Source organism: Sminthopsis crassicaudata, chromosome 4, assembly GCF_048593235.1.
Source record: "Sminthopsis crassicaudata isolate SCR6 chromosome 4, ASM4859323v1, whole genome shotgun sequence".
Taxonomy (NCBI): Eukaryota; Metazoa; Chordata; class Mammalia; order Dasyuromorphia; family Dasyuridae; genus Sminthopsis; species Sminthopsis crassicaudata.
In genome coordinates, this window is record NC_133620.1 from 257,490,381 (window position 1) to 257,507,225 (window position 16,845).

Here is a 16,845-nt window from a genome sequence, read left to right on the forward strand (position 1 = left end):
AGATGGAAAAATGTAATATTTAAATGTCAGAGTGAAAGAGATCTGAGTTTTAGTAAGAATTCTGCTATTTACATATAAACTGTGTGATCTTTGTACAATCCAAACCTACAAATAGTCTCTCTTCTGCCTAAAAAAGGTGAAAGGATCACAGTTCTGTGCATGGAAAATTAGCAAAGAGAAAAGGGAAGTTACAGCTTCATTAAAAAAAAAAAAAAATTAACATACCTAAAATTACCAATAGAAATTTATTTTAAATGCTAAAAAGCAAAAACACTTAAGTATATTATAGAAGAAAAAACTTGTGTTAACTATTTTTAATCTATGCATATATTAGAAATGTTTATTTCAGTTTCCATGTACCTAATAACCCCATACCAGGTGCATTTTCAAAATTAAATAATAAAGTCATTATTAATAAATAAGATATGTTTCAATGACACATTTTTCCAGAATTCATTGACAAGTAGTAATAATAATTACATAGGAAGCACAGAAATAAGCTGTAGTTTCCAATAAGATGGATTAATGATATTAAATACCAACAAATTAATTTCTTTCTGTATTCCAAGGGTTGCTATAACCAGAGAGTCAGCACCAAACAACCTGTCTATAGTCAATGTCTCCTAGCACTCACTGTGGCTAGTGTAATGTAATTAATTAGTGACTAATTTGACAAAATAATAGGCCTTGAGACTAGAAGACCCAAGTTCAAATCCAATCTCAAATACTTATTTGATGTGTGACCCTGCAACCTCAATTTCTTCAACTGTAAAACAGGGATGATGACAATAATAGCACCTATCTTCAAGGGTTATTATACAGATCAGATGAGACAAAAATATTAGTAGAGAGTTTAGCAGAGTGCCTGGCACATAATAGTTGAAGTAAACATATTCTGCTATAAATACATATATATGCTATACAAAGCATGTTATACCTAACAGAACTTTCAAGAACTTATAAGTCTCCGGCAGTTTTTTACAACACAGGTTCTTGGAGTAGGAAGCTTTCAAATCTACTGGCTGGACATTAGAGAGGATTTATGGAGAAGATATGGATAAGAATTGAAGAAATGGATTACAATCCACATCACTAGTGCAATATACCTGCATTAATGAGATCATAGAGCCATCACAATAACATTAAATATATCCTCCCCAAAACATAAAAATGTGCAATAATGTTTTGGGGAAGAAAAAAAGATGAAAATAGGGTTTGGCTTAAGTTTGGTGGCTTAAAAAAAACAGATCCAATCTGGATTTAGACAAAGCAAGAATAGAGGAAAAGTAGAATAGGAATGTGCTTAGGAATGTAACTACAGAAAGTAGTTCTTTAAACAAGGTCTGGAATTGTATAGATATTGTCTGGGAATGTGTAGATGAACTTAGGTGATTTCTACAATCACTTCAATTCAATTCAAGGTCCTGATCCACAAGATGGTCCAATGTGGTGATGAGGAAGGGGTGGGGTGTGTGTGTGTGTGTGTGTGTGTGTGTGTGTGTGTGTGTGTGTGTGTGTGTGTTACATAGGCATACACATACATATATTTGTGTGTGTGTATATATATATATATATATATATATATATATAAATATATATATATATATATATATTATATATGGACATGCAGATATACATACAATTAATTTCTGATATACATAGTTAATTTTCTTTAATGTATATACATTAACAAGCAATAATTCATAAGATAATTATTATTAGAAAATCAGTAGCAGAATCCCCAAAGGGTCTTGACCCATCAAAGTAGCTTACCAACTAGGTTTGGTTGCCATGTTGACACAATCTCAATCAAAAGATCTCCATTGTGTTATAATAAGAACCCAAAGGGAAATATGGATCAATTGTATACATTTTCCTTCAAAGGATTCGATTTGCTCAGCCAAGAAGGTTATCTCAAATCTCCCCATTTAAGAAAAAGGTTTTGCCTTATTTTTCATGGATTATAGGATGATAACCCTAGAGCTAGAAGAGACATCAAAAGTTATCTAATTTAATTTCCTCATTTTACAGAAGAGCAAACTGAGATTTAATGTAACAAACTTGGTAATTGTCAGAAGCAGAATATGAACACAGATCCTCTGACTCCAGATCTGGGGCTCTTATCACTGTCTCAGATTCTGCATTGATATGGGAGCATATGAAATTCTGTGAATTCCCTTAAGAAAAGGAACTATACAATAACATCTTTATTATGCTGCTTTAGTTGTTTCCTTCATCTGCTTTCCTCAAAGCTCTTGTGAGTTCTGGAAGTATGTGACCTAATTTAAGAGAATTATATTTTGCAAGGAAAGGAGGATATTATTAGCCTATCATTTGTTTTATGAAAACAATGGATTGAGTTAACATGAGCAGTGGTGGTATAAACAATATCTTTAAAAACCAGAGAAGAGGTATGTCCTGAAACATAGGATTGCCTGCTTACCAAAAAGGTGACAAATGAGATAAAGAGCTATACCTGGAGTCAGAAAGACCTAAATTCAAATTCTGTGTCAGACACTTACTAGCTATGGTACCCTGGATAACTCATTTAACTTCTATCTCACCTCATTTTTAATATGGAGATAATAATAATACCCATCCTCTCAAGGATGTTGAAAAGATCAAATGATATAATGTTTGTAAATTACTTTACAAATCTTAAAGCATTACATAAATTATATTTGTTATTATATTATTAACTATTTCAGAAAAAAACATTTATTTGTCTAATGCCAACATTAGATGAATTCACTTATAACTGTTTTTACCTTATCCTGAAAAATCTAGTAATTATCTAAACAACCAATAGAATTTTAAGTAAGCAATAGTGGAAAATAAATTTAACATGACTCTGTTCTGAAAGAATTTTCATTCTGTGGGAGGGAGACAACATGTACATAATATGATCATATACAGGATTACCTATGAGGGAAAACTCAAATAATCTGGCCTAATTCTCAATTCAGGAAGGAAAAGGGAAACTCTGGATAGATAATAAGGAAGAGGGAACAAATCACTAGGGATCACATAAAAGCATTAAGGTGGAGGAATTGGGTCTGACTAGGGTCATGATTTCAACAAGAGACTCCAGAGTATTTGCCTCATCAATGCAAGTAATAATACCACCTCCATAAAGTTCAGAGATTTGATCGCTGTCCCTTCCTTTGATCTAGCCAAGCAAAGAAAGGCAAAGGAAAAAAGCAAAAGGAAAAATATCCAGCAAAGTGGTGGGCAGTGACACAATCAAGAAAATTATCAGGACTCCAAAGCAATCCAGGAAGAATTAGATAGTTCTGCCTCCAAAAACCATGAATCAGATTTGCTCCTCTCTCCCACCATGAGGAAAAAAAAACAAGTAATAGAATCTACAAGAGGAAGAAGGTGCCATCAAACTATTTAAGAGCTTTAGAAAGTCACTTTAGATCTTACAAAGGTTACAAAGAAGTAACCTAGAACAAAGCTTTTTAAACTGTGGGTCATGTCTCCACATGGGAGCATCATATAACTGAACAAAAAAAAAAAAAATTAACAACAGTAAAAGGTTTCAGAACACAATAAATACAAATTGATTTAAAAATCAAGTGTATAATGAATCTGAAGTGTTTCTGGCAGCATTTGGCAGTAATGTATTATATAACATCAATGCAGCCTTGATCCGAAACATACAATATGCATACTTTGCAGTGGGCATATACAAATGCTGAAAAAAACACCTTAGGTATGTATTCCAAAGAGATCATAAAAGAGGGAAAAGGACCCACATGTACAAAAATTTTTGTAGCAGTCCATTTTGTAGTGGCAGGAAAATAGAAATTTAGTGGATGTCCATCATTTGGGGAATGGTTGGATAAGTTATGGTATATGAATGTAACAGAATATTACTGTTCTATAAGAAATGATGAGCAAGCAAAATCTGGAAAGACATGCATGAACTGATGCTGAGTTAAGTGAACAGGACCAAGAGAACATTGCAAACAGTAACAAGAAGACTGTGTGACGATAAACGGTGATGGACTTGGCTCTTCTCAGCAATGTGGTGATTCAAGGCAATTCCAATAGACCTGGGAGGGCAAATATCATCCGCAAAGAGAGAACTATGGAGATTAAAAGTGGATCAAAGCATAATATTTTCACCTTTTTTGTGTATTTTTTTTTCCTTTTTCATGATTCTTCCCCATTAATCTGATATTTCTTTTGCAACATGACAAATATGGAAATATGTTTAAAAGAATTGCACATATTTAACCCACATCAGATTGCTTGCTGTTTTGAGGAGGGGGGAGGTAGGGAGAAAAAATTGCAACCCTATCTTACAAAAATGAATTATGAAAACTATCTTAACATGTATTTGGGGAAAAAATATTACAGAAAATATATTTTTTTAAAATCCTCCCTATCCCACTCCTCAAAAAACATCTCAGCTCAAATTTGAGATGGGATCATACAAAAGTTTCTTGGGTAAAAAAAGGTCATGAATGGAAAGTTTAAGAAGCTCTAACCTAGAAGTTATCCAAGGAAACTCTGATCCTTCAATATATCACTAGATGCATGAGATACAGAGCTACTGATTTTGGATACATGTGTACTAGTAGTCAACTGCAATCAGTTTGAAGAATAAGGAGTATAATAGTTTCAAGGTCTGTAAGTGGAAGAACTTGAGCTATGCACTGGGCCTGGAGGTAAGAATGACTATGTTCAAGAGAATAGATATGACCTGGTACATCCTATAAAGGGAAACAAGCTGTGATGACAAGTCAGACTAAATTCTGGGCCTTTTAAATGACATGTGTTTCTGAGCTCTTCTCAATTCCAATTCAGAAGAAAATACTTAGTGATAAAAGGGAAGATTATACTAGATTATGATATCATCCTGATAGCATTCATTTTGGGGAAACACATTTTAAAAGAGCATCAGTATGGTGATGGGATCATGGAAAACAAATGTATGAGAAGCAGTATAAAGACCAAATGGATATTCAGACTGGAAAAGAGCCTCAGAGAAGGCAATTGAACATGAAAAGTGATCCAGTCACTATGTGACCATTTGTATCACACAAGGACATGAAAAACTTGATCATCTTACTCATAAGATCATGAATTTCACTAGTGCAAGCCTCTAACTTTACCAATGAGGAAACTGAAACTCAGAAGTCCAATGACTTCAGCTAATACATGGTTTGACATAAGATTTCTATGCAGGTCTTCCTGACTCCATATTCATCACTTTATGCACTCTAAACCCCTCAGAGAATCTATAAGGTCCTTTCTAATTCTAAGTTTCATTCACAGAATCCCTATATTAAGAGATCCCCCCAAAAATTTAGAATAGTACTTTCAGAAAAAGTCTCTAAAAGCAATTTAATTTCCCTTTCTGTCAAGAATTGTCAAGCAATTCATTCACCTTTAGCAAATCATCTTGTTAAGTTTATTGTTAATGTTTAATCTTCTAAATCAATGTAAAACTCAGTAACACACACCTGTATTTACACAGTCTTTTTTTGATAGGCTCTGTCATCCTAAATGTCAGCATTTATTTCATTTTGCTTAAGTGCTATTTAAGGTCTAATTACATTCATGTTGGGGAAATTTTACACGTGGATTTAGTAACATACTTTGTGGCTTATAGTTCTTAAAATCAATTTTGGTATTTAGTTCTTTCAGAAGAGACTTCAACTCTTTATCAGGCTATGTCTTCTATCAGGATTCTTTTTCATCCTGCTTCCTAAAATCATAAGCAAGTATGAAAAATCTTTAATCAGCCTAATCTTCACACATGTCTAGAGATGTTATTCTCTAAGGGACAGCTATAATAGCCTGATCCTAAGTATCAGATCAATGGGGCAATGGACTTAAAAGTCAGATTGGGCCTGAATTCAGACATTTCCTAGCTGTGTGACCCTGGACAAGTCATTTAATCTCTGACTTCCTGTTTCCCCATCTGCAAATTAAGGATAAGAGAGCATCTCCCTCCCATAGTAGTAATAAGGACGAAATGAGCTAAAATTTCTAACACATTTCACTAACTGTAAAGTGCAATATAAATGATAAGTATTGCTATTATTATCTTTCCAAAAATTACTTCAATTGGGTTATGTGAATGATGGATTCAGCTCACTTACTGACTGTACCCAAACTGGTAAATTCTTGCAAAGTCATTATGTCTCCCAGTCATCATTCTGATTTCATTAAGCCAAGGTATTCTGCTGCAGAGGGAAGAAATCTCTAAATTATTACCAGCCAAATAATCAGGCCATGCATGAAAAAGCTGATTACCAGTTTTTTGAAGCCATATCAAAGCCTTAGATGTCACAAATTTCAGAGCTGGAAAGCATCTGAGAGATCATAAATGTCTACAATGAGGAAACTGAGCCCAAAGGAGGATAATGAGTTACAATCAAGTCTTTCTCTTCTCAAGTAGACTCCCATCAACTGATTCCTGCTTGCAATCTCAGAGATCTTATTCTCATATACACACCTTTTTCTTCCTTTTCAGTAGCTTTCTTCCTTCTCTCATACTTCCTTTTTTACCTCTAAACATATTCTCTCAGGCTTAGATACAGACCATAGCACTGCCAATCATAGACATTAGCTTCATTGATTTAGAGCTGCAAACTATCTCAGAGTTCATTTAATCCAACTCTTTCTGTGCAAAAGTAGTTAGGTGACATGGGATAAAGTGCTAGACCTGTAGTCAATAAGACCTGAATCCAAATAAGGTCTCAGACACTTACTTACTCTGTGACCTTAGTCAAGTCATACACAACTCTGTGTTCAAATGTTAAATGAAGCTAATAATAGCACCTAACTCCTTGACTTGTTAGGATAAAATAAGATTTGTAAAGCACTTTGTAAACCTTAAAGTGTCACAAGAATGTAAGTTTATTACTTTTATTATTATCATTATTTGTAAATAAGGAAATTAAGACAGAGGCATTAAATGATTTGCTCAAGATTATACAAGCAGTAGGTATCACAAGCAGGATTCAAATACAGGCAACTGGACATTAATAACTAATTCTGTTACATAATCACAACAAAAAACAGTATCAGTGAGATGTGATAAGTCATTCAGAAAGATTTTACACAATAATCAGAATCCTCAAAGGTCATAAAACTTAAAACTTCACAAATCAAATAAACTCAGAGTATATATTGGTAAAGAAATGGCCCTGCAAAGTCTCCTCTCACATGAAACAGTCCCACCCTGAGAATTTTTAAAATATTGCCATTGAAAACTATTTATCATGTTGTATTTTTGCAACTACAGTCATAAAGGAATAGCCTCAAATTAATATGTTTTTCCATTTCCTCAAATAGGGCCACTGGTCAAGCTTTTACTGCAACATGTTTGTTCAGCATAACACCTAACAGTTTTACTGCTCTATAAATACCCATAAATTATTTATTGAGTGGAAATAACGCATCCTTTAATATTGTTTAGTATCAAACAAATACAGAGGCATTACTATGAAGAGCTTATTCCAAAAGGGAAGACCAAGGTTAATCCTTACCACTTCAAATTTAAAATGGGACCAATGCTAACAAGGAATAAAGGGAAAGAATTAAATATTTATATAGTATCTTCTATGTGCCAGGCACTCTGTTGAATGTTTTAAAAGTATTATCGCATTTGATCCTCACAACAATCCTAATGAGACAGGTGCTTTTACGATATTCACTTCATAGTTGAGGAAACTGACACAAATAGAGGTTAAACACCTTACATAGAGTCAGGAAATATCAGATACTAGATTTGAACTCATCTTCCAGACCCCAGGTCCCACACCTGTGTAAGTACATATACTAAATCTCCATTTCAGCTCATGTATTCCTCTTCCCCTGTTTTTAAAGGTATTGTTTCCCTCAGAGTTCAACCCACTGCCTCTTGATAATGAGTAATGTGTGTCCCTATATCATGAAATTTCCCACAAATGCACATAAGATCCCCTAGAAGGCAATGTAGTAGCATAGAAAGAATGCTAGAGTGAAAAAATGTCCAAATTCTGAATCAGACATTTCATCACTATGTGACCTGTTAGTTCACCTGGGTCTGTTTCCTCATTTGTAAAATAAAAGAATCATCATTATCGTCATCATGTATGACAGAATGCCCTGTGAAAGTACTTTGTAATATTCAAGAATGATTTAAGTCTGAGCTACTACAAAATCACAAAGTTGGAAAGGATCTGGAAGACCACTGAGTCTGAAGCACACCTAAACAAGAATGATTTCTACAATATCTTCTGAAAAGTACCTCTTCTGCTTGAAGACATCTAGTAAAAATTAAATTAGATTAAATATTAAAAAGCTTCTAATAAGAGAGAATCCACTACTTGCCAGGCACTATGCTAAGTTCTTTACAATTATTATTTTATTTGATCCTCCACAATCTGGGAGGTAGATGCTATTACTATTCCCATTTTACATTTGAGGAAACTGAAGCAGAAGTTAAGTGACTTGCCCATGGTTGACACAACTAATAAGTGCCTGAGGTCAAATGTGAATTCAGGTCATCCTGACTCTAGGTCCCCAGCTCTATTCTCTTTACACATTTACATTTGCTAGTCACGGTAAATCACAAAATTCTTTTTCAAATAAGACTCATTATAAAGCAAGCATATTGTCAATCCAACTACCATCTTTTTTTCCTCCTCCTCTATCTTTTTCCTTTACAGAAGAAATCTGGTTCAGTCACTGATTCAACATATGTTAATAAAATGTATATTACAAGAGATGCAAAGGACACAATATGAGCCCCACCTTACAGGAGACCACAGCTCACAGGGAATACAGATCACCTACATGATACAATTTGAAGTATACTGAAATACATAATACTAAAATATTTCCCCAACCTACATTTGTTGTTACCATGGTCACTTCTTGCTTTGAAACATAGTTGTCTTCAGGTTGTCTATTAGAATATGAATTCCTTGGGGGCAGAAATTGTGTTTTTGTTGTTTTGTTTTAATTCTCAATCCCTTAGCATATTACATGTTATGTATTAAGTATCTAATAAATATTTGTTGATTAAGTGATCAAGTGATTCCTTAGATTACAGATTCCTACCTTTTTGTGTCATGAACCTCTTTGACACTTTAGCAAAGTGTTGGCAATTCCTTCTGAGAATAATGTTTTTAAAATCTTGAAGTAACTGCTATATTTTAATTAGTACTTAATGAAAACATAAGAGTAAATGAAAATTTTTTAAATAATTTCTCACCCAAATTAATGTAAGAAATTTCCTCTGCATAAGTTTTCCACATTAATAAAAATCACAGATCTGGATAAATAAATACATATATAGACATACAGATAAGCAGACTGATATGCATATGTTAAAGTATAGGCCAAATTGCAAAAATGAGACGGCAGCATATCTTTAAATAAAGCCCTTACACAATTAACATTAGCTTATTATTATTATTATTATTATTATTTTTCTTTGTTATTTGCTCACATGTAAGAATATTTTGAGAAATAGTTCATATATCTCTAATAAGACTTGAAATACAGGTTTTCTAAATTGAAATACAAATTATTTTGTACAAAAACAATGAATACCCTAAGAAAAAAAATTTTTAAGGAATACAGTATTTTTTCCTACTGTTCTTAGAATGAAATTCTACAAAGCCTCAAGGCAATTGTCTCTGATGTTGAATTAAAAGAGTTTGGAAGTTCTTTGAACTTCAAGCTGACAAGCATCAAAATCCTGACCTTTTCCTAAACATCTAAATAAATAGCATTATTACCATCTATAGCTCTGGTCATACATCCTGTACACTAACATAACAAAAGTAAGTCAACAAAATAAACACACAGATTCAAAATGACCCTTACTGGGAATGATATAAATAAGATGGTCTCTATTCCATTTCTTATCTTTCTTGGCAATTTCAGAAATTAAAATCTAGGCAGTTGTGTACCAACTCACAAAAAAAATGCAATTGCTTTATATTTCAGACTAAGATTTATCAAGTTCAGATTCAACTATTGATATATACAGATGCAATCAATCATGATGAAATTTTGACAAATGATAATTATACTAAAGCAGTTAGGATCAAGAAGAAGACTCAACAGAACATCAGTCCTAATAATTGGGTCACAGGGAAAACTACCAAATGAAATTCTGCACAGATTTGAGAATCTAAACAAAAACAATAAGCTGAGTAAAAAAAATGTGAGGAACAGTATAGTGAGAAACACAGTAAGACTTAGAACTAAGGGAATTAGGTCAAAAGCTTAAAAACTGACTGCCAAAAAGTAGGAAAAAAAATACACTTCCTCCCTTTTTTGCCAAGGTAGGCAATGATGGAAGTGAAACATTATGTGTACAAGGGACAACTAAATGACACAGTGGATAGAGCACCAGCCCTGAAATCAGGAGAAACTGAGTCCAAATCTGGCCTCAACACACATCACTACCTGTATGTTACACACCACACACACACACAACATTATACTGTCAGAATAGGTTCACAAGTTGTTTAATTTTGATGAAATGCTTCCTTCTCCTTTATTTTATATTCTCATTATAACAAATTACTTTCTCCTTTTTATCTCTCCATAGTTTTTTTTTTTTTTTTTAGAATAATCCCATAATATAGAGTTTAGCCCAAATTTACTTTCAAATTACTCAAGTAATGGGGACAGTCATAAAGAGTTCTGATAACATTTTCAAAATAAAGGTAAACAATTTGACCTTACTGAATCTTTATAATTCATCTTTAATGTTTTCCTTATGTTTCTCTCAAATTTTCCCTTAAATTCTGCTGTTTTTGTCATAAATACTTGAAAGTATTTCAATTTGTTAAGTATACTTTTTTTTTTTTCATTCAGAACTACACTTAATTTTGCTGAGTAAGATACCCTTGCTGATGCCTCTCTAAATTACAAAATCCTCTTCATTAAAGGCCTCAATTCCAAAACTCGGTATCTTTGAGGTCTCAAAGCGATGTAAGATCTCTTAGGTCATTTGTTATTGTTTGATCATTTCAAACACATCTGATTCTTCATGACCCCATTTCGGATTTTCTTAGCAAATATAATGAATTGGTTTACCATTTCCTTGTCCAGCTCATTTTATAGATGAGGAAACTAAGGCAAATGTAGTTAAGTGACTCACTCAAGGTGACAGAGCTAGTGTCTGAGGACAAATTTGAATTCAGAAAGATGATTCTTCCTGACCACAGGCTCAACAACACTCTATGTATTATGCCACTAGGGCATAGCTATATAGATTTTAAGGGTGGGCATAGAAATAACCTGAATGCCTTACCTCTGAGTCTGAGCCTAAGGTAAAAAGAGAATAGTAACCAAGTGATTAATTTTTTTTTTTCAGCCCAGCAATTCATGATGACTGACTTAATGGGGTGCTATGATTTGAGTCTATAGAAAATATGTCCACACTGAGAAAACAGAAGCTCCCTGATGTACTGAAAGATGAAGCAAATAGCATAAATTTTAAAAACCACCAAATGTAGATGCTAAAAAAAAATAAAACTATTAAAATATCCTTACAGTTTCAAACTGCAGATGGCTATCCTTTAAGAAACCCTGGACCTTGTCAGGAGGCAGAATGCTGAATCGAAATCGAAACAGGTCCATTTCTTGTTGAATGAGCCAGCGCCTGAGATCCTCTCTGAGACAGAGAAGGAGAAGTATAGGTTATATAGCCAAAGACCCCACAATTCTCAACGATTTTCATGAAAAAATATTTAAGAAGATTAACCAAATACAATACAAGATGTTTCAGAGAAACAGCTAGTAAAAATTAGATTCATTCTTTTAAAATAATGGCAATAACCTTATCAAATATTAAAATTAAAATTTTTCAAAAAAGAAAATTCTGAGATTGTTATAAGGATAAAAAACATTTTTCTAAATTAAGAAAATAAAGCATTCCTGGAAAAAAACAAAAGTACTTTAAACCCTAATTCTGAGCATGCTTTCATCATCTGGACTACTAGAATAGCCTGCTGGGTGGTTTCCTTGCCTAAAGTATCTTGGAACTCCCCCCCTATTCATTACATCCTCCAATCAGCTGTCAAACTGATCTTCCTAAAGTTCAGGTCTAACCATATCATCCCTGCCTTCCCCTAATCTTTAGTAAATACTAGTAACTTCCACTTATCTCAAGAATAATGGCTTTTAAAGTCTACCTACTTTTGCTCTCTTCCACATATTTTGCTATCCTGTGGCATTAATCTCTTTGATGTTCCTCAAACAAGACATTTATCTCCTAATTCCAATTGATTTCTTTAGTTGTGGGGGGGCCCCCACATGGGGTGGGCCCCATGAGAAACACTCACCTACCCTCTGGCTTCCCTCTAGGTTCAGCTAAAGTTAGAGCAAGTAGCCTATTCTTAATCTGAGTCCATTCCTTTTGAGACTATGACCAATTTACCCTATAGATATCATATTTGTACATAGTCATTTGCATGCTGTCTCACTCTTTAGACTATGAGTTCCTAAAAAAGGACTATTTTTTGCCATTCTTACCCCCCCCAGGCAAATGGAGTTAAGTGACTTGTCCAAGATCACACAGCTAGGAAGTATAAAGTATCTGAGGCTGGATTTGAACTCTGGTCCTCCTGACTTCAGAGCTGGTTTATTCACTATGCCATCTAGCTGCCCCTCTATTTTTTGCCATTCTTAATCTCAACCACTTATGATAGTACCTGACACATAACAGACAATAATAATGCTAGTTGATTTGACTTAATTAAAATGAGGCACGATGGGAAAGATATGGAGGAGGTATTACTTTAAAAATTCCTAGAAAAAGCTATTTTAAACTTAGCTACCAAAAAAATTTATTTTAATATTTCCACAGATTTATGTTGTTTTTAATATGACAAAAAATTTTTAACACCATAAGAATTCTCTTTTATTTTGGTTTTGCTAATTACTAAATAAAAGGTAAGACTGGTGAACTAAATATGTTATGATTAAACAATTGGACTTCATTCCCAAATATTTTGTATAAGACATATTACAAATAACATGAAAATGTTATGTTTTCTCCAGGTACTTCTAAATAAGTCAAAAGTTTTACCTATATCATTAAATTTTATAAAGTTATAATATTGTGTAAATACAGGTTTGCCTCACTTTAAAAAAAAGCTAATGTACTTATTTTTAAAAATTAATTCACAAAGCAAATAAATTGTGTAATTATTTGTACAATAAAAGAATTGCTCCATTTATTAAAATAATTCACTAGTTACTTTAAATATTAAATTACCTAGAAAAAGTATGATTCAATTTATAAAAAAGTGTCATAGAGTATCTTTCAAATCCAATCTACGAATCAAACCAACCTACAAATCAAAAGTAGTATAAACATGTAAGGGAACAACATTAATATTGAAAAAAAATATGTAAAAGACAGACAATGCTAACTTTTCCCTCCTCTAGGTGGCACCATTGAACTAATAAAAAAAGTAAGAGTTTTACTTTATTATAAACATACTTGGGCCTCTCTGGACACTATCATAAAAAAAAGATTAAACACTGACACATCTCCCTTAAAATTAAGAAAAGATTTACATCACACTTGATTGATAAGGTTTTCCTTGGTATTTTTCTTAAGTATGCCAGGTTTTTTCTGGAGAAAAACATTCTCAAAACTGTCCTACACTTTAATTTCCCTTTCCAGTTTTTATTTTATTCTATCCATAAACAACATTATCCAAGAACAGACTCCATAGAAAATAGTAATATAAAATAAATTAATCAATCAAATAAAATCAGTGTCATCCACTTTATTACATCACAATTCAGTGAGTTAAATTCTCAGCCACCAAGTATTTATTAAATTTCTGTGCTAGCATCATGTTTGACCCCTCCTTTTCCCTCCTTCTTAATTCTCATCTGAATCTTACCTACTTCAAACTATCTATGACCCACATTCATCTTTTCTCTATTCTGGTATTATCTTAAACTAAATCCCTCAAATATGCATGCTTGTTATTTCAGGAAGAGACCAAAAAAAAAAATTCTGTTTCAGAAATTCATTAATAATAAACAATTATGAATCCATGACATTAGGATGATTTTGTTGTTTTAAAAAATGGGTAAGCAAATCACCAGGAGAGGCTACTCAAAGAACAGAAGCACTGTTCCTGTTCCTATAAGTGGAAAGAACAGTAGCTTTGTAATCAGAGGAGTTATGTCCAAATTTCACCCTGATGCTTATTATTTTTATCACTTTAAGCAAGTCACATAATATTTTTAGACCTCCAGTGGGTTTCTTTATCTGTAAAAGGAAAGATTTGATCAAAATTATCATTGAGGTCCTTTCCAACTCTAAATCTATAGTTCTGTAACCTTGGACTAACCATTTAATCATTATGGACCTCAATTTCCTTAGTTATTAAAAAAAAAAAAAAAGAGGTTTGACTGAAATGTTCTTAGGTCCCTTACTACTCAGATTCTATGATTCTGATATTCCAGAATTCAAAAAGAAGAAACTCACAAATTAAGGCTAAAAATCCCAAGAATCTAAGCCAAGAATTCAAAATTCTGAACCATTAATTGTATGTTACTTAGAAAATTGCTATAATGCAAAACTATATCTTAAGAAGAGCAATACCTTTCAAAAGCAAAATGCCATCATTCCAACCCTTTTCCTTTAAGAATGTTGGAATGTAGAGTGAAAATCCTGAAATAGAGATGGAAGAAAGGAGCTTATATTAGCTTGTAGAGAGCACAAGTTAGCAATGGATTTTCACAGCCAGCAATGGTCCTGATAGACATCAGGGACTACTGAAAGTTGACCCATGTTTAGTTTGTGTCACAAGTAGCCCTATATACTGTTTAATCCTGCTCTAGGAAATTCCACTCAGTGTAACATTTCAACTTTCAATATAGCAACCCACACCCCAAGATTTCAATATGATCTACACAGAAATCCATAAGCCAGAAATATAATTAGTGCATACTTACGACTGGCAATAAGCAAGACGCAAGATGAAATGAGATATGTGATCCTTCCTTCGTGCTTCAAATTCATCTTCTGAACTTTCCTACAAAGGAATAACAAAGATTTAAATTAAACAGGAAAAATTGATCAATGATGAACAGAATCAGCTACACCCAGAGAAGGAACACTGAGTGTAAACTGTTAGCATTTTTTGTTTTTCTCCGCAGGTTATTTTTACCTTCCGAATCCAATTCTTCCTTTGCAACAACAACAACAAAAAATTCGGTTCTGCACATATATATTGTATCTAGGATATACTATAACATATTTAATATGTATGGGAATGCCTGCCATCTAGGGGAGGGGGTGGAGGGAAGGAGGGGAAAAATTCGGAACAGAAGGGAGTACAAGAGATAATGTTGTAAAAAATTACCTATGCATATGTACTGTCAAAAAATTATAAAATTAATAAAAAAAATTTTTAAATTAAAAGAATAAGAAAATACTGAGGAAAGAGAAGACATTCAAACTTTAAAATCCACAAAATTCACACATTCTAACTGGAAAAATATTTAATGCATGTTAACTAGATATTACACTTATTCTCACATGACAGCAAACCATGGAGCAACTTAATTGCTTCTCCCCTCCTTAAGGACATAAGATGAAAGAAGAAGAAAGGTAGTAAAATGGAAAGGATGCTAGGTTTAAGAAGGAAGGGAGGAAAGGAAACAAGTATTATTTGTGTTATTTTTCAGTCACTCTTAGTGACCCCAACTGGGCCTATTTCCTTCTCCAGTTCACTTTTACAGATAAGGAAACTGAGGCAAATAGAGTTAAGTGATTTGGCCAGGATCACACAGCTAGTAAATGCCTGAGGTTGGATTTGTAACCAAGTCTTCTTCACATCAGTTCCAAAACTTTATCCACTGCAACTCCTAGTCACCCAAAATTTCTTAATGCTATCCTAAGCTTTTTACAAATATTACCTCCTTTATTCCATTTTACTTTTATATCTACTATGTGTCAGGCACTGAGCTAAGTGATTTACAAATATTATCTCATTCTATCCTCAGAGAAATCCTCAGTTATAAGCAATTTTTTTTTGCAATTTTGCAATTAAATTAACTAAAGTGGACAGATACGAAGTGACACCCCACAGTCACAGAGCTAACATTTATCTATTTCTGACTCTGGGTCCCACATTTTATCTACTGCACCACTGGCAACTGTTTCTAAAGCATGGAGTCTGAGGACCCAGATCTGAATGTAGGCTCTGCTACTTATTACTTGTGTGATAGTTTTCTGGTTCTCAGTTTCTTCATAAATAAAATAAAGGAGCTAAGTTAGAGGAGTCTTTCCAAGTCTAAATCTATGTTCCTATCACATACCTGCATTGACCTGGAGTGACGTGGAAAAACCTAATTTGAGTTAAAGAAACTTATTATTAAATGAAAAGCATAGGAATATGGAAGCATTCCAAGGAAATATAACTAAGGCACAAAAGTCTATCCTTACAAAGATAAAATTAAACAAAAGATTGGAATTAAACAGCATAAAATGTCACTGTAAAAAAGCATTGTTATTGTAAGGGAAAAGTTAAATTTTAACAACTTTACATATTTATTAAGTACAATCTCCATGGGGCAACGAGATGGCACAATTGATAGAGTTCCAGGCCTGAAGTCAGGAAGACTCATGCACTTACTAACTATGTGACGCTGGTCAAGTTGCTTAACTCTATTTGCCTCTGGTTCGTTATATATAAAATGAGCTAGAGAAAGAAATGATGAAGCATTCTAGCATCTTTGCCAAGAAAGCCTTAAAAGAGATCACAAAGAATTGGACATGACTGAAACAATTCAAAAACAAAAACAATAATAATCACAACCTACAGAGACATAAGCTGGTTGCTG

General features: G+C 33.2%; 1 protein-coding gene across 3 annotated transcripts in view; it reads right to left on the reverse strand.

Moving 5' to 3' along the window:
• PRIM2 (DNA primase subunit 2) overlaps nt 1–16,845 on the reverse strand; it is a 377,081-nt gene that overhangs the window by 352,597 nt on the left and 7,639 nt on the right. For all 3 annotated transcript variants that reach the window (XM_074310600.1, XM_074310602.1, XM_074310601.1), the window contains exons 4-5: nt 14,953–15,032; nt 11,524–11,644 (exon numbers count right to left, since the gene is read on the reverse strand). In XM_074310600.1, coding sequence (XP_074166701.1) covers nt 11,524–11,644; nt 14,953–15,032 — 201 coding nt within the window. The remainder of the gene's footprint in view (nt 1–11,523; nt 11,645–14,952; nt 15,033–16,845) is intronic.